Genomic DNA, 25,192 nt, shown 5'->3' with positions numbered 1-25,192 from the left:
AAGAGACTCTTAAATACAGAGAACAAACTGAGGGTGGATGGGGGGTGGGGGAGAGGGGAAAGTGGGTGATGGGCACCGAGGAGGGCGCTTGTTGGGATGAGCACTGGGTGTTGTATGGAAGCCAATTGGACAACAAATCATATTTAAAAAAGGGGGAAAAAAAACTAGATCCCGCACGAACTTGGAATATATCTCCAAAGTTGCTGACATATCTACCTTTATATGTAGAGTAATTCCAATATTTTAGAAAAGTTAGAGAATGGTTCTTAGAATTAGTCTTACCTTTCTGAATGAGGGTCTGAATACTAGGAAGTAACTCTGACCATGGTATGAATTCGCATTGCTGTAAATCCACAAAATACCCAAAGATCGAATGCTTACCAGTTGGTAGGCTGATGCCTGTGTTTGAAAATGACAAATAAACAGGTCCAAGTAAGAAAGGTTTGTTTATGGAATTTTCATTAATGATATGATCTCTATGTGAAAAATCTGATTGTTGAACTAGAAACAGTAACTGTTCACCAAGGGTATATCCAAATATATAAAACAGGCCTATCTTTTTCTTATCTTTAATTATATAAAAGCATCTTTTTTATATCCCCAAAGCAAGGTGAATCATGATGTGATACTCTTTGAGGTCTTACCCGGACGTCCTGCTTATCACCCTGTGCTGGATATTATTAAGTGACAGTCACGGGTAGAGTCAAAACAATATATCAGGTAAGTCTGCCACTTATTTGCAAATCACATTCACTTTTCCATTATAAAATTAGTAAATTTTCTTAATAGATTCGGGAAAATACAGGATAATAAAAGCAGGATCATTGAGCCATGGTTTCACCATATGAAGATAACAGTGCTAATATTTCATATAGTTCTTTGAATCATTTCTAAAATTTTCATACACAGGAAAATTCATTTTTGGGGAGTGTACAGTTCTATGAGTTGTTGTTGTTTTGTTTTTTTTTTTTTTTTACCACATGCATGTATTCTTGTAATCACTGCAGTAGACGAGATAAGAGAACAATTCTAAAACCCCCCAAAATTCCCTTGTGCCTACCCCTTTTGTATTCAGTCCTAACCCCTGGTAACCACTGATCTATTATTTTTTTACTTTTATCTATTTATTTATTTATTTTTTGAGAGAGAGAGAGAGAGAGAGAGAGAGAGAGAGAGAGAGAAAGAGGGGAAGAGAGAGAGAGAGAGAGAGAGAACACATCCCAAGCCGGCTCTGCACTATCAGTGCAGAACCCAATGTGGGGCTCGATCCCGTGACCCCAGGATCATGACCTGAACCAAAATGGAGAGTTGGACACTCAACCAACTGAGCCACCCAGATGCCCCTGTTCTCTATATTTGCTTTATCCAAACTGTCATGGAAATGGAAAACTACAGTATGCACCTTTTTGAAACTGAGTTCTGTCACTACATAATGCATTTAAGATTCATTCCTGTCGTTCATCGCTCTTCATCAATAGCTCATTCCCTTTCACTGCTGAATAGTATTCCACTGTGTGGGTGGACCACAGTTTGTTTAACCACTGACCCATTAAAGAACACTTGAGTTCTTCCCAATTTTTGTCAACTACGAATAATGCTGCCATGAATATTTGTGTGTAGGTTTGACTGAATATAAGATTTCATTGATCTGGGATGAGTACCTAGAGGCATGACGGTGGGTCATATGGTACATGCATATTGAACATTTTAAGAAACTCATATCGCTTTCCAGAGTGGCTGTGTTTTTATCCTACAATTAGCAGTATATGAAACCACCTGTTGCTATATAGTCATGCTAACACTTGGTATTGATTTAAAAAATTTTTAGTTTTCCATCTTTATTGAGACATAAATGGCAAATGATATCATGTAAGATTAAAGTGCACAATGGGATGATTTGATGCATACATATATTGAGAAAAAATTACAACAAGGTTAGTTAATAACTTCATCACCTCACATAATTATCTGTCTGTGAACGTGTGAGAACATTTACGATCTACCCTCTTAGCGACGTTCCGACATACAGTCTGCACGTTACATTCCCAGTTTTGATTATTTGATAATTGGGAGTTTGTATTCGTTGACCAACATCTCCTCATGTCCCCCACCCGCCGGGAACCTGGCAGCCACCGTCTTATTCTCCAGGAGTGTGGCTTTTTTAGGCCCCACGTATAAGTGAAATCATACAGTATCTGTCTTTCTCAGTTTGACTTATTTTGCTATATATATCACATTTTCTTTATCCATTTATCTGTCGATGAACCCTTAGGTTGTTTCCATGTCCTGGCTATTATGAATAATCCTGCAATGAACATGGGGATAATATTATTTCTTGGAGACAGCGAATTCATTGCCTTTGGATATACACCCAAAATAAGATTGCTGGATCACACGGTAGCTCTATTTCTAATTTTTTGAGTCACCTCCATATTGTCTCCCACAGTGGCTGCACCAACCCCATAATGTTTCCACAGTGGCCGTGTGAATTTAAATACTCACCAAGAGTGTACAAGGTTCCCTTTTCTCTACATCCTAACATTTGCTGTCGTTTGCCATTTTAATAATAGTCATTCTGACAGATGTGAGGTAATAATACCTCACTGCGGTTTTCATGTGCATTTACGTGATGATCACACTGGACTTTTCATGGCCCTATTTGTCATTTGTGTGTCTTTGGGAAAGTGTCTTCTGTTCAGGTCCTCTGCCATTTTTAATCAGAGCATTTGGGGTTATTTATAAATTTATGTTTTGCTCTTGAGTTGTAGGAGTCCCTTATATATTTTGGATATGAACCCCTTATCACACATGTATATGGCGTGCAAGTGTTTTCTCCTGTTCTATGGATTCATTTATGTCTTTCATCCATTTTGAGTTAATTTTTGTCAGTGGTGTAAGTAGGGGTCCGACTTCATTATTCAGTTTGCATGTGATTATCCAGTTTTCCCAATTCTCTTTACTGAAGGGACTATCTTCTTGGTGCCTTTGTCAAAAATTGGTTGGCTATATAAGCACGGGCTTGTTTCTGGACTCTCTGTTCTGTTCCATTGGTCCATGCGTCTGTGTTCAGTGCCAGCATCATGCTGTTTTGACTTTTATAGCTTTGTAATACAGTCTGATATAAGGGGGTGTGATGCCTTCAGCTTTGTTCTTCTGCCAAAACAGGACTGTTTTGTCTACTCAGTCTTTTATAGTTCCCTTGTTCCCTCTTCCTCTCTTCCTGCCTTCCTTTGTGAACTGATGATTTTCCCTAGTGGTGTGCTTGAATTTCCTTCTTTATCTCTTGTGTATCTACAGTTGGTTTTTGGTTTTTGGTTTTGGTTTTGGTGGTTACCATGACATGTGCATACAATGTCTTATAGCTATAATAGTCTTTTAAGCTGATAACAAGCTCATTTCAGTCATATGCAAAAACTCTTTTACCCCTCCTCCTATTTTATGCTATTCATGTCACAGTTTACTTCCCTTTATTACTGGAGCTACAGTAATTTTTAATGTTTTTATCTTTTAATTTTTATACTAGAGTTAAGTGATTCACAGACCGACATGTTACAATATTAGAACATTTGACTATATACTAACCTTTACCAACGTTTTTTACAATTTCACGCGTTCTCCTGTTACTAATTAACATCCTTCCTCATTTCAATTTGAAAAGCCCCTTTTAGCATTTTTTGTAAGGCAGGTCTAGTGGTGATGAACTCCCCAGCTTTAGTGTGGGAGAGTCTTCATCCCTCCTTCATTTCTGAAGGACAACTCTGTGGGGTGAAGTATTCTTGGTTGGCAGTTTTTTTTTCTTTCAGCACGTTGAATATATCATCCTACTCTCTCCCGGTGTGCAAGGTTTGTGCCAAGAAATTTGCTGAGCCTTATGGTATTCCCTGTAGGTGGGCAATTTTTTCCCTTGCCTATTTTCAAATTATCTTTCTTTAGATAGTTTATAAGGTGTCTGAGAAGATTCTTGGGTTGAAATTATTGGAGGACCTCTGAAATTCATGTAACGGGTATCTAAATCTCTCCCTGGATTCAGTCAGTTCTCTACCATAATTTCTTTAAGCCTTTGCCCCTCTCTCCCTCACTTCTCCTTCTGGGACCCCAGTAATGTGTAGAGTTTTAAAAATTAATGATATCCCATATTTCACAGGCTTTCTTCATTCTTTTCTCTTTGTTCTCCTATGAGTGGATAATTTCAAATGACCTGCTTTCTGTCTTAGAGGCTCTTTCTTCTGCTTGATCCAGTCTGGTTGATGTTCTGTTTCATTCATTGTGCTCTCCAGCTCCACCACTTGTGTTTGGTTCTTATTTATGATTCCTATCTCCGTTAAATTTCTTATTTTGTTCATGTTAAATTTCTTATTTTGTTTTCCTGATTTCATTGAATCATCTTCCAGTATTTTCTTTTTAGCTCACTGGGCTTCCTCAAAACAAGTATTTTAAATTCTTTACTGGGAAAACCACAGACCTCTGTTTCTTTGGGGCCAGTTACTATAAAAATACTGCACTTCTTTGGCTGCCATGTGTCCTTGACTTTTCACGCTCATTGAAGTCCTTCACTGCAGTCTCCACATTTGATGATGCAGTTTCCTCCAGTCTTTACTAACTGGCTGTGGGAGAGAAAAAAACTCCCTTCGACCCACTGAGGATTCTGAGGCTTTCTCAGTATTTTCTATGGAAACGCTTGCTGCACTCTTCTGGTTCTCTCCAGTTGGGTAATTTTTGGGCATGTGTGCCTTCTCTCCATCCTGCCTGGCCAGGCGGGGCACCGACAGCCTCCCTGTTGCTTTCCCTAAGGTGGTGGTTGGATGCCTTATTTGCATGTGATTTCTCCCAATCCTGCAGCTGGGCTAGTTTTGTACCAGCCATCTGAAAAAGTTCCTTTCTGTGGTGCACACAGGGTGCTGGCCACCGGATGAGGGTGTTTATGGGTGAGGCTCATGGAGTGTTTGGGTGCCCATGGGCCAGTTGAGGGGATCCGCAGGCAAGGTGTCCCCAGCAGCTCATGGGTAGAGCTCCTCGGAGTCCTAAAGTTGTTCAGCAGGATTCGTGTCCCTTTCATATGCTCCATTCTGAATCCTGACTGCTGTTCTCCCAGCCACTCACTGCCTCACACTCAATAGTTCACAATTCAGTCCTTTGTGTGGGGCTAACGAGAAATGGGCCTCCCTGGTAGGGTCCTGCACAACTGAGAAGCTGGCTACTCACACACACGCCGTCACTTTCCCCTCCTGGCACTGGGCTGTGCCGCCAAGGGAAGGGTGACACAAGTAAAGAGCTGAGAAATGTGTCTATTGTACCAACAAATGTACACATGTTGATTTCACTTCTGCATTATCTGCATATCTATCAAGCAAAGAAAGCAGGAGTTCAGGCTAAAAATGCCTTCGTGTAAGTTTCCTATTGCTGCTGTAACAAATCACCACAAACTTAGGGGTCTTAAAACAACACAGATTTATTCTCTTTCAGTCCTAGAGGTCAGGAGTCCAACCCGTTTTCACTGGGCTAAAATCAGAGTGTTGGCAGGACTCTGTTCCTCTGGAGGCTCTCGAGGAGAATCCCGCTCTTTCCCTTTCCAGTTTTGGGAGGCCACCTGCTGCCCGTGGCTCGTGGCCCCCGCCTCCATCTTCAAAGCCGGCAACTGCCCATCTCTTCAGCCATCCACTTACATCCTCACACCCGCTTCTCGGACTCTTTCGCCTCCCTCTTGCATCGGAAAGGACTCCTGTGACGAGATTGGCCCCCCGTAAAGTAACCCAGGATAATCTTCCCATCTCAGGATCCTTCACTTCATCACATCCATAAACTCCCTTTTGTTATGAGACAGCATATTCACAGGGTCCAAGGGGTGAGATGTGGGAATCTCCGGGAAGCCACTATTCTGCAAGGGGGTTCATTGTAACATCCGTTCTTTGCCTTCTTTCCCTGTTGTTTTTATCTCCTGCAACTAAGAGCTAGTTTGTGAGGAAACGGTTTCTGGTTAGGGAACGAGCCTGCCCCTCACCTAATTCTGTCCTAAGGGTAACATGCACTGATGATCTTTAGCTGTGACGGCTGCACCGGGTACACTTTCTACAGAATGGAACTGTTAGCCTCAACCGTAAATTATTCCTACAGATAGTTTTTTCAAATTTAATCATCAGCTAAAGGTAATGAGCAGAAACAAAGGAACAGCCATAAATGAACAAGACTTGAATGACTGGAACGATCAGGTGCATAATCTAAGACGGCCATGCTTGCTACATTTAACGAAATAAAAGTAAGCTTGAAAAGACCTAAAAGGAATGAGAAACTATGAAAAAGTGACAAAGCCTATTTGAAACAAAGGAACCAAATACAGCTCCTAAAAATGAGAAGAGTGCGGACACAATAACAAAACCAGGACCACACTTACTGGGGAAGCACTTTTAAGTGCTACCATTTAGAATGGCAAACCTAAAACCAAAGGAAAAAAAGATGAAATACTTACAACTAAGCTTAGTAAGAAATACACAAAGTCAATATGAGGAAAACTCGAAGACTTGTCTCTAGGTTTCTATTATACTAATTCTTTCTCTAGTGATGCCAAGGGTAGAATTTCTATTTGGTCCTTTTTCATAGCCACATGTTTGTTCATTTCTACTTGTTTTTGTTTGTTTTTGCTTCATAATTGCTTATTTATGTAAAAACAGATGCCGTTTCCTTGTTTATCTTTTAGAGAACCCTAAACACATTCACATTAAAGTAAAGTCTCTGTTAGGATCCGATACTTTCATCTGGAATGAGTTAATATAATGATGGGTGACTTTGTTGGTATTGTTTTGTGTTTTACAATTTTGTTCACGGGATGATTACGAGTGGGACGTCTGCGGGCTGTCTTCTCTTCTCATTTCCACTCTGATGGTCTTGTACTTTGTACAACTGCTACCACCTGCCTCTCCTTCCTTGCCTTCATACACGCTCGTCCCAAACTAGCTTTTCCACTGGTGCTTCAGACCACAGAACAGAATTTCATATTCATCATTTTGAGATCAACAATCTAAGATAATGTGTAACTTATAGTCTTGTCTTCAGGCTCACAGGGAGAGGAAACAATGGAACTGAGGGCAGTTTATACACCATAAGAGTTAGCGACATCAAGTCGAATCACAGAGTTTGACGACAAATTAACATGCCATGCTTTGACATTAAAAGTTAATTTCCATAGGAAATAACATAAAACTTTGCGATCCAGACGTCTTAAACAGAACTTTTAGAAATAACTTCAAAAGGATGCTTTAAGAGTTACATCACACAAAGTAGTAGAATTTGTACTTCTGGTCATCTTTTTTTTCTCTCTCTCATCTTTATCTAACAAAGTTCTTCTAAATATATTCACGTTCAGTATTTGGGCCTTTCGGGCACCTGAACCAATGGAGTCTTTGTCTTCTCCAGGTCCCTTTAATCGACAACAGCTAATTGGTAAGGGTGACTGTTTCAGAACGTTAGGATAGATTCCATTTGTTAGAACTGATGCAAAAAACATACACAATAAAGAAACCTAAGTCCTCCTAAGATAATTTTTAAAATGTTAGTCTTTAAATATGGGGTGCCTGGGTGGCTCAGTCAGTTAAGAGTCTGACTCTTGATTTCGGCTCAGGTCACGATCTCACGGTTCATGGGTTCGAGCCCTGCGTCGGGCTCTGCACTGATGGTGTGGAGCCTGCTTGGGATTCTCTGTTTCTCCCCCCTCTCTGCCCTTCCCCTGCTCATTCTCTCTAAATAAATAAATAAACAAACATTAAACATACGTTAAAAAAATAAAATAAAACCATATGAAACAGGTATTTCCTTCTGCAGAAGTTCCCGCTGGGAGATGCTGTGCAGAACACAGACCCAGCTGCTCAGCCGAAGGGCTCAGCGGGGCTGAGGTCACAGTTTTGAGGCGCTACCTCTGTTCTTCTGCTTTCCTTGCATTACAGCGTCCTGGGAAACCAGAAGCAGCCCGGAATCTAATTTCCTTCTACCTCATTTCCTGGGAGGACGGGGCTGGAGTGTGGATTTAACGTTTTGCCTTTCACCTCACATTTGCAAGGATGGGCATTTTGTCTTATTTTATTTCAATATATGAAATTTATTGTCAAATTGGTTTCCATACAACACCCAGTGCTCATCCCAAAAGGTGCCCTCCTCAATACCCATCACCCACCCTTCCCTCCCTCCCACCCCCCATCAACCCTCAGTTTGTTCTCAGTTTTTAAGAGTCTCTTATGCTTTGGCTCTCTCCCACTCTAACCTCTTTTTTTTTTTTTTCCCTTCCCCTCCCCCATGGGTTTCTGTTAAGTTTCTCAGGATCCACATAAGAGTGAAAACATATGGTATCTGTCTTTCTCTGTATGGCTTGTTTCACTTAGCATCACACTCTCCAGTTCCAAGATGGGCATTTTAATATGAGCCCAACCATACGGAGTTTCAAACTAACATTCTAAAGTGAGCATAATTACGACTGTTTCCCCCGAACACCGCCCAGAACTTACCTATTTGTGGGTTATTTTCAAACAGTTTGCGGACGAGATTGTCGAAACCGCAAGTGACTCTGGCGGCTGAACTGGGATCACAGCTCCGATACAGCACCGTCTCACCTTCAGGGTCACTTTCATGTTGTAAAACGCCTCCAAACGCCCACGTAAATGCAAACATGAAGAGCTTCTGAATCACTACTTTCAATTTATCAGGATTCTTTTCCAGATACCATGTACTTTCAGCTCTGGGGTAGATGCATGTGGAAGGACGAAGGTTAACATTTTTAGAAGAAAGTTCAGTGATGTATTTCAATTTCATGTCCAAGTCTCATTATTAAACGTTAGGATACAGTTAGGTATTGACATAAATGTTTTAAGGTTAATGTAGAATCTTCTTTGCTAAGTCATGTAGATTATATACTGTTAATATTTTTTTTCAATTTTTCTTAATGTTTATTTTTGAGACAGAGAGAGAGACAGCGTGAATGAGGGAGGGGCAGAGAGAGAGAGACACAGAGAATCTGAAGCAGGCTCCAGGCTCTGAGGTGTCAGCACAGAGTCCAATGCTAGGCTTGAACTCACGAACCGTAAGATCATGACCTGAGCCGAAGTTGGACACTTAACCGACTGAGCCACCCAGGCGCCCCGATACTGTCACTATTTTTAAAGTACCATTAGTGTAAGAGATTTGTAGTCAACCTTTATTTCACTGATTTAGTACACGTGATTCACTTCTATTTTAGGTCAAGTTATTAGCTGAGATTTACCTATCTTTTGGGAGAGGATCTGGTATTTTTCCATTTTATGTAGAAATACACAAGCAAGTGAATAGTTGCTCGTACGGTCTCCTCTCAACCAAGTCCTAGGGCCTGATTTACTTCAACCTGGCTAGTGGCAGGTGCTGTAAGTGTGGGGAGAGTCTCGTCCAGTCTGGGCTGACGGGGTCACCCTGGCCTGTGGACCCTGAAATTCTACAGAAACCAGGACGAAGGTGATGGAGCTGAATCAGGGGCTTGGGTCTGATTTCAAGGCATGTAAAATAGTTCAGGATTCAGCATTATCATAAAATTATTTACAAATTATGAAAATCCTAAAAGCAGATCACTGAACCGAAGTGTATTGGCAAACATTCTTCTACAGTACACACACACAACGGTATTTAAAATTTCCAGTCCTAGGGGCACCTGGGTGGCGCAGTCGGTTAAGCGTCCGACTTCAGCCAGGTCACGATCTTGCGGTCTGTGAGTTCGAGCCCCGCATCGGGCTCTGGGCTGATGGCTCAGAGCCTGGAGCCTGTTTCCGATTCTGTGTCTCCCTCTCTCTCTGCCCCTCGCCCGTTCATGCTCTGTCTCTCTCTGTCCCAAAAATAAATAAACGTTGAAAAAAAATTTTTTTTTAAATTTCCAGTCCTGTGAAACAGTTCACTCAGAGAAGGTTTACTGAATTCCTACTGTGTATCAGCTACTCCAGACAGAACAAACACGACCCCTTCTTTCCAGAACTGGTACAGGTTTATTGCCTAGTAATTCTGTGCTTATTTGAGTGTCTGGCACCCAGAAGGTACTTAACCATGTCTGCCGAATGAATAACTGACCTCTCTTCTGTATTCTTGAATTTGGCAGAAACTTTTGCACGTGGAGAATTTCTCTCCCCAGTTGAAACGTCCTTCCAATCGTCACCTTAAAAAGGGAAGAGTATTTTTCCGCAGTGAACAATAGACCCAGAATTTACCTGGTTAATTAGCGAGGTTTAATGTTCAACACTGTTTCATTTCTGAACTGTCACAGAGGTTTTTCTTGCACGTACAGCTACTCATCAGACCAGAGTGCGAGCTACCTTTCGAAGGAAAGAGGAGCAGGGAACGGACCCGCCATTGTCTGAAATGCTTCTTACTTATTTGAAGCGTACGTCTACATACTTCGTCATTCTATTCTAGCAACTTTTCTGTACGTTTGAGTGTTCTAACATGAAACCCTAGAACATTCAGGTAATGCGGTACATGTGACAAACTAAATAATACGTGGGTCCTGATGAAGAGAAGGACGCTTTTAAATTCGCTGAAACAAACAGCAAACAGGTGCATCTTCGGCAGGGGGACGGGGTGTTGGTTTCCTTCCATCTCCCGTCACCCGCCTGTCTCGTCCCCGTCACGCACACCATGCAGGAGCACAAAGAGTGAGCGATTATTTCTTCCTCCCTTTAGCTTACTTTTGTTGTTATGATGTTTCTTTTCTTTACACTGACATAATATAGGCTTCTTGTAGAACCTGCCATTCTATGATTCCACCACACGTGGGTAACGATGATTAAATGCTCATGCATGTCATGATGGCATTTAATAATACAATGTCATTCTAGTATTGTTAAAGACAATACTTTAACATCTAAGCTCAAATCAAAAGTTAGAATGAGGGTTGGCTTCTCATCCTGCTTTTTAAGTTCGTCTTCATGTCTTTCCAGTAAAATGTGACACTGCCACACCATAGTCCAGGAAGTCCTTCTCCTGCTGACGGAATTCAGATTCTTGCTGTTTTATGATTATAAATAATTCTGCTATAAATAAAGCTCCTTGTGCATAAATCTATATACTTCAGTTATTACTTCTTTATAATGCATTCTTAGAATAAGAGATTCTAGGGCAGAGTATTTTGCTATTCAAAAAAAAATTTTTTTTAATGTTTATTTATTGTTGAGAGAGAGAGAGAGACAGAGTGTGAGCAGGGGCAGGGGCAGAGAGAGGGGGAGACACAGAATCCGAAGCAGGCCCTGGGCTCTGAGCTGTCAGCACAGAGCCCGACGCGGGGCTCCAACTCTCGAACCGTGAGATCGTGAACTGAGCTGAAGTCGGACGCTCAACCGACTGAGCCACCCAAGTACCCCATATTTTTAACATATATTGCCAGATGGTTCACTAAGGAAGGCTGAATCAATTTATATCTCAAATAGCTTCTGTGAGAGTTTATAGGTGAATACATTTAGCTATCGGTGTGTTTTCTTCATTCAAAAATCTCTTATCAGATGAAAATTGAATGCTATTTTCAAAGAAATGTTCCTTTCACGATCTGTAAGGTTAAACATTTTCTTAAGAATTTTATGTATTGGAAATTTTAGTAGTTGTGAAAAGATCCCCGGACTCGGGTAACTTCTACATCTGCTCTCCCCTCTATCCTGTCTCGGTCGATAGGTTAGCTGAAAATGTGGAGGAAGAATCCTCCATATACGCATACATTGTAGGGTGTGGAATGGTCTATGATGGCAGGAATGCCACTGCATATTTGAGGGCTTATATAAAGTCCTGAAAAATTTGGGGGAATAATTTAAAAAACTCTTTTTATTAGGTAAAATATATACCATAAAATTGACCATTTTGACCACTAACTGTACAGTTCAATGGCATTATGTACGTTTATGGCTTTGCACAACCATCTCCACCATCCATATCTAGAACTTTCCATCATCTCGTACTAAAACTCTACACCCTTTACACAACAACTCCCCCTTCCCTTTTCTCCCGAGACCCTGGTAATCGCTCGTCTACTTTCTGTCCCCATGCATTTGCCTTTTCCAGGTACCTCATATAAGTGGATTCATACAATTGTGTCCTTTTGTCACTTGCTTATTTTACTTAGTATACTGTCCCCCAGGGTCATCCATGTTGTAGCATGTGTCAGAATTCCTTTTTGTGGCTGAAGAATATCCATTCTTCTGTCAAGAGACCACTGGGTGGTTTCCACCTTTGGGCTATTATGAATCGCACTGTTGCGAACACGGGTGTGCAAATACCTGTTCAAGTCCTTGCTTCAGGTCTTTTGCATATATACTCAGAAGTGGAACTGTTGGGTCAAGTGATAATTTTATGTCCAATCTGTTTAGGAACAGCCATACCGTTCTCCACAGTGGCTGCCTCATTCTACATGGTCATCAACAGTGCACAAGAGTTCCAATTTCTCCACATCCATGCCCCAATCTGTTATCTTCTGATTTTCAAAAAATTTTATAATGGCCATCCTAGTGGCTATGAAGTGGTATCTCACTGTGGTTTTGCCTTCATGCATTTCTTTAGTAATTAGTGATGTCGGGCATTTTTCATTTGCCTGTTGGCCATTTGCATATTTTCTTTGGAGAAATGTCTATTCAGGTCTTTCACCTACTTTTAAATTAGGTTGTTTGGGGTGCTCGGGTGGCTCAGTGGGTTAAGTGTCTGACTTCGGCTCGGGTCACGATCTCACGGTTCATGAGTTCGAGCCCCACCTCGGGCTCAGTGCTGACAGTTCGGAGCCTGCTTCAGGTCCTCTGCACCCCTCTCTGTCTGCCCCTCCCCCCCTGTTTTCTTTCTCTCAAAATAAATAAATAAATAAACAATTAGGTTGTTTGGGTTTTTGTTAAGTTGCAGGAATTCCTTATATACTCTGGATATTAACTCTTTAGCAGATAATGTGATTTGAAAATAATTTCTCCCAGTCTGAGGTTTTCTTTTTACACTGTTGATAATTTAAGCTAAAAATAAAACTCTAACAAGGTTAAAAAATATAGGTTATAACAAAATATATTTCATAACCAGGTTATAAAATATAGAAGGATATTTTTATGAAACTTGGTGGTAAGTACACTACTGATGTTTGCCCACTGATTTAACATCTGGTGACTTCGCTGTAATCTCCAATTCTAATCAACCGCTGATTTTTCTGTTTTTTTTTTTTTTTTATAATGAATAGGACTATAGCCTCTGCATACAGTAATAGTTTTGTCTCTTTCTGTTTTTTTAATGTTTATTTTTGAGAGGGAGCATGAGCGAGGGAGGGGCAGAGAGAGAGAGAGAGAGAGAGAGAGAGAGAGAGAGAGAGAGAGAGAATCCCAAGCAGGGTCCGTACTGCCAGCTCGGAGCCCGATGTGGGGTCAAACTCATAAGCCTTGAGTTCATGCGTGACCTTGGCCAACATCAAGAGTCAGACACTTAATGGACGGAGCCAGCCAGATGCCCCTCTTCCTTTTTACTTCTCAGAAACCTCCTTTTTCCCCTCTAACTATTGCTACATTGATTAGCACCCCCAAGACCATGGTGAATAGTAACAGGAGTAAACGCAGCATTAACAGAATTGTTGGAGGAGGCCATCGAGAGGACGTGACCGCGGCTGGGCCACAAGCTGGACCCAGGCAACTGGACATTTGTTTCCCCTCTCCCGTCGTGGGAGTGCACGTGCTGCCCACTGTTCCAACGCCAGGAGCCATTCCAAGAATGTGGTCTCGAGAGAGCAACGTGTTGTCGAGAACACCCTGAATGAAGAGGATGACTGAATCCCGCTAAGGCCTCTGTATAAGCTTTTAAGATTCTTGTGCGTGGGTGCGGGGATCCGCTCATCTTGCAGTCCTTCAAGACGAGCCTTGTACGTAGGCTCTCTTGCTGACCGCCACAGCCACCTACAACCTGGAGTGGCCTCTTGGGTGTCTCCCTGCCTCCGCGTATAGGGGTCAATTTGAGCTCCACCCGGGAAGCAAACCTACAACCGTCAGGGGACAAAAGAAACTCGACTTGGGAACAAGGCATCCACGAGGGGAAGTCCCAGGCTAGCCACGAACCTCTGCGCAGGGAGGGATGGCCCCTGAGTCGGATGTGAGCTGAGGACACACGGTAGCACGGCGCGGCAGAGAAGGGCACCGGTGGCTGCCGTGAGGGGCTGGCCACTGACGCCCGAGCGGGGCCTGGAGTTCGGGTTGGGAAGTGAGAAGAACCGAGGTGAGAACGAGACGTGCACCTGTCTGCCCCCCTTCCGTCTGCCGGTTTTACGGAACGAGGAGGGCCCAAGTGCCACACGTCAGGGCCCGAGCCCTCGGACAAATCCTGATGGGGAATCTAAGAGGGGGAATCACGGACAAAATGAGGACAGCAGAGGGGAGGACGCTCGGTGGACAACGAAGCAGATGAAGTGCCCCATGTCATCTGACCCTAATATGAAGACAGACTTTAAACAGCGACTACCCCGGACGTCTGCTAATACAGAAGTACACCCCAAAAGTCCCAGGAGGAAAACTTACATTTTCTCTCTGTCCCTTGAAAATGGAAATCTGATCATGTCTTTAAAATGTGATTACCCCACGAGAGAACTAAGACGCCGCCCCTGCGCACCCGAGACAGGAACAGAAGGGTGGATGCAGGGGGCAGTACAAGCTTCTCCCCCACATCCAGGCCTCGGCCTCCAGGAGGAAACTCATCAAGGGCAAACACAAACCTTAAGTCTTCCCCGCGAATACCAGTAAAACACTCTGGCCATTCGGTCGGGAAACCTTAACTTGCCCCATCTGCCACAGACACGGTCTGAGCTCAACTGTTATTTATAAACTAGTGGGTTTTACCAGATTCCTGGGTACATTTTATTATTAAAGCTATAGGGTCTCTGTAGCTGTCTGGGTGTGTATGTATGTGTATGGGTATATGCTGTCTATAAATAACATTTTTGTACCTCCAGATAATACTGTCAAAATTAATTTATAAAAGATCTCTATTTAATTGGCCTAAAGAAAAATAAGCTTTGGTATCAAGAATTAACACATTGGTTATGTTGAACTCCTCCCTCTGAGCGAGGGTTCTAAACATGTCCTATTTGGTCTGGACGCCACATCGGGTCTAACCCGAGCTTTCCCCTACTGCTATGCAAGCCCGGCTATTGTCGTGAGGGCACTAAAGAAGCTGAGCCCCGTATACCAATGCCCTTGTTGAACAGAACAATGACTGAGGGCCACATTTTAAAGGTCATGATATACAAGACGAGGCAAAAGAACACCACACTAAATGGAGGATGCACCTTCCAGTATCTTCTGCAAGCAGAAAGGTTAACTGAAAAAAATATAAAGCAGCAGACTGAATTACTAACGAGTAAGATCTCCTTGGCCGGGTAGACTGAAGTACCGCCCCAGGCTTTAAGACGTGTGAATAGTCAGAGTCTACTGCCCCATGGGCCAGACTGGGGACCCCAGCCCAAACACCCAGTAGCACAAAGACGTAAAATCACAGGACACATCCAAGCCCCATCATGCCTGGGAAGACATTATCTCCTAGAACTTGCAATGACTCATCCCGCTGGAACAGAGGAGTTCCTGCCCCTGGCCAACAGCTATGGTATGCACAACCAAGTCAGGTTTCTAAAGCTGTCGACCTCTCCCTCCCCAAGGCAAGGTGGGCACATCCTGTTTTCGCATGGCTGCCACCTTTGTTTCCTCCACCGGCCTGGAGGGCACCACAGCACACACAGAAGCCACCAAATCCGTTCGGCAAGCCTCACATGAGAGCCAACAAAGCCCATCTTTACTGAATCCGAAAATATCTCTAACGAGAAAAGCTGTCTTACAAAATAAGATGGCCTTGGCCATGATTACTGTCTAACAAGGAGGCCCCCATACTATTATACAAGCAAAATGTTATGCGTTCATACCTGATGAGTCTGTTAACGTATCATATTTATTAAGTCACATGAACCCACAAGTGAAGGTGTTAATGATCCCAGTCCCAACCTAGGGCACTTGATAAATCAGTGGTTTGGATCACGGGGCTCTGAATGGAAACAAACATTGTTGCTTATTTTGGGAATCATGATCTTCATCTGTGTCTTCTCCTGAATGTGCCTGTATTGTTGCTGTGGTACCTGCCCCAGTGCAGCCAGATAACCACCAAACGAGCCATCTCCACGCTGCTGAGACCCCATGCTGACCACTCAGGGCACATTGTGGAAGAGGGGGCAATTAAGATTGTAAAGACCCGTCACAGGAGATAAAATGGTGACGGAAGTCATCGAGAAGACATGACTGCTGGTGACCTCTACGCTGGATGGAGGTAATCAGAGGTTCCTTCCCCTCCCTTGTCCTGGGGATGGATGTTCTGCCCGCTTCCTCCACTCGGAGCCATTTCAAGGACGCGGCCTTGAGACAGCAACGTGTTGACACCATCTGGACTATGTACGTTACCAAACCTCATTAAGGCCTCTACATAAACTTTCAAAACTCTGGAAAGCAGGTGTGGAGACCTACCCATAGCTGCCCAAGACAAAGGTCATCTCTTAGTTCCCTAGCTTACTGAACTAGCAGCAGAAGCAGGCGGTTTTTATAGGCAAGGAAACTGACAGATGAGGTCTGTGCTGGACGGCTGTGGGTGCAAACTGGTGCAGCCACTGTAGAAAACAGTAGGGAGGTTCCTCAAAAAATTGAAAACAGAAGTCCACTACTGGGTATTTACGTAAAGAGAACTGAAAACACTAATTCAAAAAGATATAGCATCCGTGTGTTTCTTGCAGCGTTATTTATAATAGCCAAGATACGGAAACAACCCAAGTGTCCATCCATAAATCAGTGGAATGAAACAGAAAACCCAGAAATGAATCCACAACGCTACGGTCGGTTAATCTTTGACACAGCAGGAAAGAATATCCAATGGGAAAAAGACACTCTCTTTAACAGATGGTGTTGGGAAAACTGGACAGCTACATGCAAAAGAATGGAACTACACCAACATAAAAATAAATTCAAAATAGATGAAAGACATAAGTGTGAGACATGAAACCATAGAAATCCTAGAGGAAAACATAGTTGGTAACCTCTTTGACCTCAGCTGTAGCAACTTATTTCTAGATAAGTCTCCTAAGGCAAGGGAAACAAAAGCAAAAATAATCCATTGGGACTTCATCAAGATAAAAAGCTTCTCCACAGAGAAGAAAACAATCAATGAAACTAAAAGGTGACCTACAGAATGGGAGAAGATATTTGCAAATAAAGGGTTAGTATCCAAAATATATAAAAAATTGATCTAACTCAATACCCAAAAAACAAATAATCCAATTAAAAATGGGCAGAAGACATGAACAGACATTTTCCCCAAGGACGACATCCAGATGGCCAACACACACATGGAAAGATGCTCAACATCACTCATCATCAGGAAAATGCAGATCAAAACCATGAGGAGATACCACCTCACACCTGTCAGAATGGCTAAAATTAATAACTCAGGCAAGGACAGATGTTGGTGAGGATGCGGACAAAGGGGAACGCTTTTGCTCTTTTGGTAGGAATGCAAACTGGTGCAGCCACTCTGGAAAAGTGTGGAGGTTCCTTGAAAAGTTAAAAATAGAACTACCCTATGACCCAACAATTGCACTACTAGGTATTTACCCAAAGGATACAAAAATATTAATTCAAAGGGGTACATACACCCCTATGTTTATAGCAGCGCTATCTACAATAACCAAATTATGGAAATAGCCCAAGTGTCCAGTGACTGATGAATGGATAAAGAGGATGTGGTGTATATATATATACAATGGGATATTATTCAGCCATAAAAAGAATGAAATCTTGCCATTTGCAATCATGTGGACAGAGCTAGGGAGTATGATGCTAAGCAAAATAAGTCAGAGAAAGACAAATACCATATGATTTCACTCATACGTGGAATTTAAGAAACAAAACAAATGAGCAAAAGGAAAAAAGAGAGAGAGAGGCAAACCAACAAACAGACTCTTAACTCTAGAGAACACACTTACAGTCACCAGAGGGGAGGTGGTGGGGGACGGGGGAGATAGGACATGGGGATTAAGGAGGGCACTTGTTGTGATGAGCACCGGGTGATGCAGGGAAGTGTTGGATCACTGTGCTGTGCGCCCGAAACTAATATAACACTGTATGTTCACTATCTGAAATTTAAGTAGAAACTTACAAAAAACAGAAGAATGGATAAAGAAGTGGTGTGTGTGTGTGTGTGTGTGTGTGTGTGTGTGTGTGTGTAATGGGATGTTACTGGGCCATGAAAAAGAATGAAATCTTGCCATGTGGAATGACATGGAGGGACCTAGAAGGCATCATCCTAAGTGAAATCAGTCGGAAAGACAAATACCATATGATTTCGAGCATACATGGAATTTAAGAAACAAAACAAATGAACAAAGACAAACAGAGACAAACAAAAACCAAAAACCAAAAACACCCCAGACCCTTAAAAACAGAGCGCAAACTGGTGGTTGCCAGAGGGGAGCTGGGTGGGGGACGGGTGGAACAGGCGAAGGGAACTAAGAGGACACCCGTCATGCTGAGCGCAGGGTGAGGTGCGGAAAGGTTGGATCACTGTACTGCGCCCGAAACTAACGATGCTGTCCGTTAACTCTGCTTCAGTTACAAAAAAGAAAACCCTGCCAGCTCCCAATCTGGATTAGTCTGCCTCCTTCTTTGGTCTCTCCTCACCCTCCGGTTTCAGGAGGGTGGGTGCCAGTTTCAGATTCACCCAAGAAACTCCCAAGGTTCTGAATCGATAGGAACGCATCTAATGATTACTGCTGAAAATGTTTACTGTAGGTTTTTAATAGAAAAAGCCAAGAGTTAAGAAAGTTATCTTTCTGGGGCGCCTGGGTGGCTCAGTCGGTTGAGTGTCCGACTTCGGCTCAGGTTATGATCTCGCGGTTTGTGGGTTTGAGCCCCGCATCAGGCTCCGTGCTGACAGCTTGCTCAGAGCCTGGAGCCTGCTCCGGATTCTGTCTCCCTTTCTCTCTGCCCCTGCCCCGTTCACACTCTGTCTCTGTCTCTCTCAAAAATACATAAACATTAAAAAAAAAAAAAAAGTAAGTTATCTTTTTTTGGATTGCCAAGTATCTTTTATTATTTTTTTAATGTTTATTTATTTTTTGGGGGGGGTGGAGGGTCAGAGAGAGGGAAGCAGGCTCCAGAGAGAGGGAATCTGAAAGCAGGCTCCAGGCCCTGAGCTGTCAGCACAGAGCCCAATGCGGGGCTTGAACCCACAAACTGTGAGATCATGACCTGAGCTGAAGTCCATTAACTGAGCCACCCAGGCACCCTACCAAGTGACTTTTAACATATAAGTTGTACAATGTTATTTAAATACATTTCCCATTTACTGAAATAATGACATGGTTTCTTTCTTTTGATAGGCTTATTTGGCAAGTTATTCTGATAGGTAACTGTCACGTTAAATCATTCTTGCATGCTGAAGGCAAAGCTACTTTGTCGTGGTGTATCTTTAGCCCCCCTAGTTTTCTAGCATTTTTGTTTATAATCTTAGCATCCACATTTATGAACAGACTTGGTCTATGATTGTCCATTCCGTATCACCTTGTCTGGTTTGGGCATCAACTGCATATGAACTTCATAAAACAAGTTGTGTAGCTTTCCTTCTTTTTCTATTCTTCTGAACAGATTGTATAAAGATAATTTGTTCTGCAAAAGCTTGGTGAAATTTACCAACAAAATTTAATGAGCTTGGCTCAGTATTTTTGGGAGGGTAGGAGAAGGCTTTTAAAAATTCAACTTTCAGGGCACCTGAATGGCTCAGTCAGTTAAGCGTCCGACTTTGGCTCAGGTCATGATCTCACCGTTCGTGAGTTCAAGCCCCGCATCGGGCTCTGTGCTGACAGCTCAGAGCCTGGAGCCTGCTTCAGATTCTGTGTCTCCCTCCCTCCCTCTCTCTCTCTCTCAAAAATAAATGTTAAAAAAATTCAACTTTCTATCAGATTTTTCCTTTTTTAAAGATCACTTGGGAAAATTTATATTTCACTTCAAAATTATCCATCTCAAATAGGTTTTCCAGTTTACCGAATCTCATTAATGTGGCAAATCAGCCAGACACAAACACACAAGTGTGGAGAAAAACTATCCTAACAAGAGCTAACCACAGCTGAGCTATAAAAAGGGGGTGGGGCGCTCCCTCAGAATCAGACACAAAGAAGAAAGAGGAGTCAATGCGCACGCACCTCCCACTGCGCCCTGGGGTGTGGCACCCAGTACGGGCTGCGGCGGCACCGGGCTTTTGTGAGTGATCCAGGAGGGTGGACTTTGTGCAAGAGAGGGAAGGCAGCCGGATTAGACTCTTGAATGGACCTGGGGCCCTGAGGCCCTGAAAGAGCTTCCCGGTGAAAACGGGACTAGGAAAGGTCAGCCGCTGAGGGAAGCTGCAAGGAAACGTCTTCCTGCCTAGGTTTCTGGCTGACTCAAGTGTCCCAAGAGAAAACAGGACCTCAGGTATGGGCCCCACACGTACGCAACCCTGAGATTTCCCTGTAATAAAGTTCAAAAATAAGGGAAAATAAGAGACGGTAATCCCACCACTGGGAAGAAAATGCAAACACGAATTCAGAAACGTGCCCGCGCGGCTACGCGCATTGTAGCGTCACTGGACGGACCTAGAGAGAATGACGCCAAGGGAAGTGAGTCCCTCAGCTGGCCAAGTCGGCGTTCAACCCATTTATCGTGTTCTTTCTTTCACCCGCTTCCTGCTGTGTTTCCAGCGCTCCCACTTCCCCGGTGGCTCGTGCTCCTGGTGCGTCTGGAGTCGTGTATCTGGAGAGGGGGTGGACGCTCTTCAAGGCAGGAAACCTGATCCTCGCTGACACTGCTCTCTTTCAAATGCGGGCTCTTTCTCTTAATCGCTTAGACTTTAAGATGTGCAGGGGCGGGGTGGGGGTGGCAGTGGGAAGAAACATGCATTTACCTGCTCCTTAACCTCGTGGGGCCTCACTGCCAACACGGTATTTTGTTGCTGCCTCCATCCGGCCGGGCTGGGCTGGGCCGATGGGCAAAGGCAGGAGTGACGGTCCATTCAGAGCCACGAGAAGGGGAGAGGCCAACCTAAATGTTCGCCCACTCGTGGTATCCGGCTCTGTCCCTCTCGGCCCTACCGTGCCCCCCACGTGGGACCTTACCCTCTTGTCACCTCAGGGGCTTCTTACCATTTCTGTTAGTTTGGGGGATCCAGAATTGGGTTTCAGAGACAGCGTTGGGAGCCTGGCCTAATTAGCCATCTCCTCGGGAAGCAGTGGAACTGGTCTTGGGAGGCAGGCTTCTGACTCCAGGGGCCGTGCTGTTAGCAATAACGCTACACTATTTCCAGAATCCTTTGCTCTCACCCAACACGTTTGACTACTCTCCAGGTTCACACCTGTGCATGATTACAGCTTTTGCCGAGGATTCTGGACACACTTCCCTCCCTTATTTCCATCTCTAAGAATCCTTAAAACCAACAAACAAGCAAAGCATTCTTCCCTCAGAAAGACCCTCTTGGAATTCCTCATCCTCGTTTTCCATGTGACCCACCAACATATGTATGACATTAGTTTACGTCACTGATATGCCCCTTTGTTAGTGATTTTTAGTTTCTTCCATGTGTGTGTCTGGTTCAAATAGACTGAAAATTCCTGGTCTTCCTTTCTCTGTTTTCTCTTGTAAAATTTAATAGAAGGTGATAAATAGTTGGCATTAAGTGACACACAAGACCATTGATATGACTTAGAAGGGGAAAAAGCTCACATTTTCCAAAGCCTCCATTTTCACTCATGAACTCAAAGAAGGCATCGAGAATCCTGCAGAGAGTTGTGACCACTGCTAGGTCCTGTACAGGAAACGGCTGACATTTCTGATGCTTCTTTATAAACTGTAGTCCGTCTGTGACGCTATTTTTAATCAAGAATTCAAGACAACTCACTCCTGTTTGACTCATAATTTTAGAAGTTTTCAACAGCCATGACTTGACATAGGGCTCCCATCCCAGATCAACAGGATCCTAACAATATAAAGCACAAGGTAATTTTACGTAAATAAATAAATAAATAACTTTACTTGAAGAAGGACCTGTCTCTGAGACGACTTATGGTGTTAACCCTGGTCTTACAAGACAACACATGGTGGGGGACTGTGTGTGGGGAGGGGTTGGGGGGCAGGTTACGTGTACCCGGCAAGGGGAGCGGCTTAGCCAGAAAAGCAGCGCTGTTCTTAGCTTCGTTACAGCGAGTTCAGCAGATCAGAACACAGGGCCAACCATGGCTAATGATTAATTTCGTGGAGAGGAGACACTTAATCTTTGTGTGCCTTCCATCTCCCACCACTGTCTTGGCAAAATATACTTCACGGGCCCTCAGGGTCACAGGCAGGTGAGGAAAGGTGTCTCTCCTCCGTGGGAAAGACAAGTCACCAGCAGCCTGTGCTGTCCATCGAAAGCACCGCTCACAGTTGTGGGACACCTGCCACCCCAATTACTGGGTCGTCCTCCTTTAAACAGGAGAGACTACGCTTTCACTCCTGGGTTAGGAGACTTGAGGGGACACAAAACCCTGCCACATCCAGAGGTAATCATAAAACAATCATCAGGAACGCTGTAGGTAATGACTAGTTATTACCCTTATTACCCTAAACAACACGTTTTCCTTGAGACGTTTGTTTTTGGGAACTTACCATGTAGACCATTGCACACCGGCTGACGGTTGCAGGACTGGCCTGAGAGAGACTGTCCGTCTCAAAAACCACTCGTATGTTACTAGTTAAGGCTATTCTCTCACTGTTTGCCAGACACAGCGTTCTAGTATCATCCAGCATGGAGTTTAGGTTTTCTACCCAAAACGTATCCACTGGACCATCCAAAATAATCCACTGCCAATCGTGGTCTGGAGAGAGAAATATTTTTAACGTAACAGAGTATCTCAGTCTTCTTGTGTTACAATTTTACAAATTCCCTATTTTGTTTGGAAAATATTTTCTAACAAGGTGAAAAATGACACCCTAGAGAACAGCAGAGTGAATGTGTTCATGTGTAGTCTCTAACATGTTAGGTAGAAATAACTACTCGGACCACAGGCTTAACCACTCTTCAAACCTGGCCCACATTCTCTGATTGCTGCTTGTGCAGTCGGCCCTTACATTTGGAGAAGAGCAAGACCCTGAATCTGTCTTTCCCATAATCATGCGCTTGGTGAGCTCCCCTTCCACCCCGGATACTTTCTGGACATGCTGCCTCTGGGGGACAGAGAAGGGAAGTAGACAAATAGAGTTGTTTGCGCTGTGGCCCCACTGGCTCCTCTTTCCATGTTCTACACGCACCAACCTGCTCCTCAGTTCTAGGAAATCTGTCGGTCAAGACAGGGGAGGAGCGTGTGGGTCACCGTGCAGACGGAAAATAGTTAGCCGCCTGAAGGACATTAAAGGATCCCAGGGCCAGGACCAAGAGGCCGGGATGCTAAGTCAGCGGCGGCCATACTTGCCTCCAGGCCTGTCTTAGAACCCCCGGAAGGCACCTGCTCTGCCCACAGACCACACTCCCCAACCTGAATGCGGGAGAGGGACACACAGACATTCAGGAATTCTAAATCAGGACAAGCAGGAGCAGAAGTCTCTTTCCGGGCCTGGAACACAAGCGTCCGGCTGGTGCCTGTGGTGCTCGAGGCTCAGCCCGGAGCAGTGAGCTGATGGGGCTCCGACCGGGACCCTCACCTCCTCCGGAGCAGGTGCCTTACCACAGCTCTCTGTGCCCCGCCTCCTCGCACCCCGCACCGCACACCCACGCCACAAAGCAGCACACGATGGATGCGCAGTTCTGTTTAGACGCGTGTGTACGGGCTGTGTTATTTGGGCTGGGAGCGTCCGCAGGCTTCCACCCAAGACTTCTCTCTACTTGAACGTCTGCTTGGTTCTTGTGAGATATTAATGTCTGTTTATAAGCTGAAAGGGCCGTGCACAACCTACCGCTTCAGCGCCATAATTATGTATGTAGGTAGGATGCTATAACATGCGGTAAATACGCACGTACATAAATTTTAAGTGAGGGAAAAGTAAATAGTATAGGAACAAAAATCAACGTTTTTAAAGATATAGATTCAGCTCATTTGTTCAGTTTCTTCCCTGTTAATGAATCATCTTTACTGAATTTAATAGTGACACTTACTCTGACTTTCTGGGATTTTAACATCTTTCTCCATCTCCTTCTTAGAAATATTATCGTCAATATCTGCTGTATCAGAGGAATCAAGTTTGAAAACCTAAAACAGGTAATCAATAATGTTTATTTCATCACACTTTCCAACTCAAACATGTCAATATGCTGAGTACTAAAATAGAAAAGGCACACATTCTGTGGCTGAAAGACCTCCCTGTAACCAGCACAGGGTGGCTTAGCTGAGTTTTGAGTACAGGCCATTTTCTTCTAGAAAATTCTTCCAGTTTTTTTTTTCCAGTTAGTACATGTTTGTTGTACAGCATTAAAATAATGCCATAAAGCAAGAAAGCAAATGTTCTCTGAATTCCCACCATCTATAAAGAAACTTGATATTTCAGTATATATATTTTCCTAGACCCTCCTTTACGGTAGTTTTAAAATTTTGGGGTAACACGCTAAAATGTTAAATGTTTCTAAAATGTAATAACATTTTAGAAATATAAAGTACTATGGTTTTCTTCCCAGATTTCTTAAAACTCTTGGAACATTTGTGCTTCCAAATGAACTTTACAATCATTTAATTCAATTTTTTTAATTGGGATTTTGCTTGGAAAGACACTATATACATATATTAATTTGGTATAGATTGGCATTTTTAGGATGGAAGTCCTTTTATACAGGAATAGAGTATATCTTCCATTTATTCAATTTTTGCCAACTGCACAGGCATCCCTGCCCCCCTCCCCTGCCCCCGTCCCTGCCATCCTGCTATGACAAGTTCCTTTCTTGTACATTTTTCCAATATAGTTTTCATAGTGGCATCACTGTTAGAATTTTTCCTATTTCCATTTCTAACTGGTATAATTAGTGAATTGTATCATGTTCCTTCTCTGTCAATTACTGAGGAAGATGTAATAAAATCTCACACTAGCTTTGCATTTGTCAATTTCCCTATGAAATTGACGTACATGTTTACATTATGTCACAGGCACATAATAGCCCAGAACTGCCACCTTTTTCTGCACCAAGA

At 43.4% G+C, this 25,192-nt stretch overlaps 1 protein-coding gene across 1 annotated transcript in view; it reads right to left on the bottom strand.

The window, feature by feature from the left end:
* DNAH14 (dynein axonemal heavy chain 14) overlaps window positions 1-25,192 on the bottom strand; it is a 327,779-nt gene that overhangs the window by 131,293 nt on the left and 171,294 nt on the right. The window contains exons 39-44 of the mRNA XM_043569070.1: window positions 24,172-24,265; window positions 22,689-22,897; window positions 21,768-22,020; window positions 10,069-10,153; window positions 8,490-8,719; window positions 283-399 (exon numbers count right to left, since the gene is read on the bottom strand). Coding sequence (XP_043425005.1) covers window positions 283-399; window positions 8,490-8,719; window positions 10,069-10,153; window positions 21,768-22,020; window positions 22,689-22,897; window positions 24,172-24,265 — 988 coding nt within the window. The remainder of the gene's footprint in view (window positions 1-282; window positions 400-8,489; window positions 8,720-10,068; window positions 10,154-21,767; window positions 22,021-22,688; window positions 22,898-24,171; window positions 24,266-25,192) is intronic.

This window comes from Prionailurus bengalensis, chromosome E4, assembly GCF_016509475.1.
Source record: "Prionailurus bengalensis isolate Pbe53 chromosome E4, Fcat_Pben_1.1_paternal_pri, whole genome shotgun sequence".
Taxonomy (NCBI): Eukaryota; Metazoa; Chordata; class Mammalia; order Carnivora; family Felidae; genus Prionailurus; species Prionailurus bengalensis.
The sequence above is the reverse complement of the archived record's forward strand: the minus strand, read 5'-3'. Positions and strand labels throughout refer to the sequence as shown.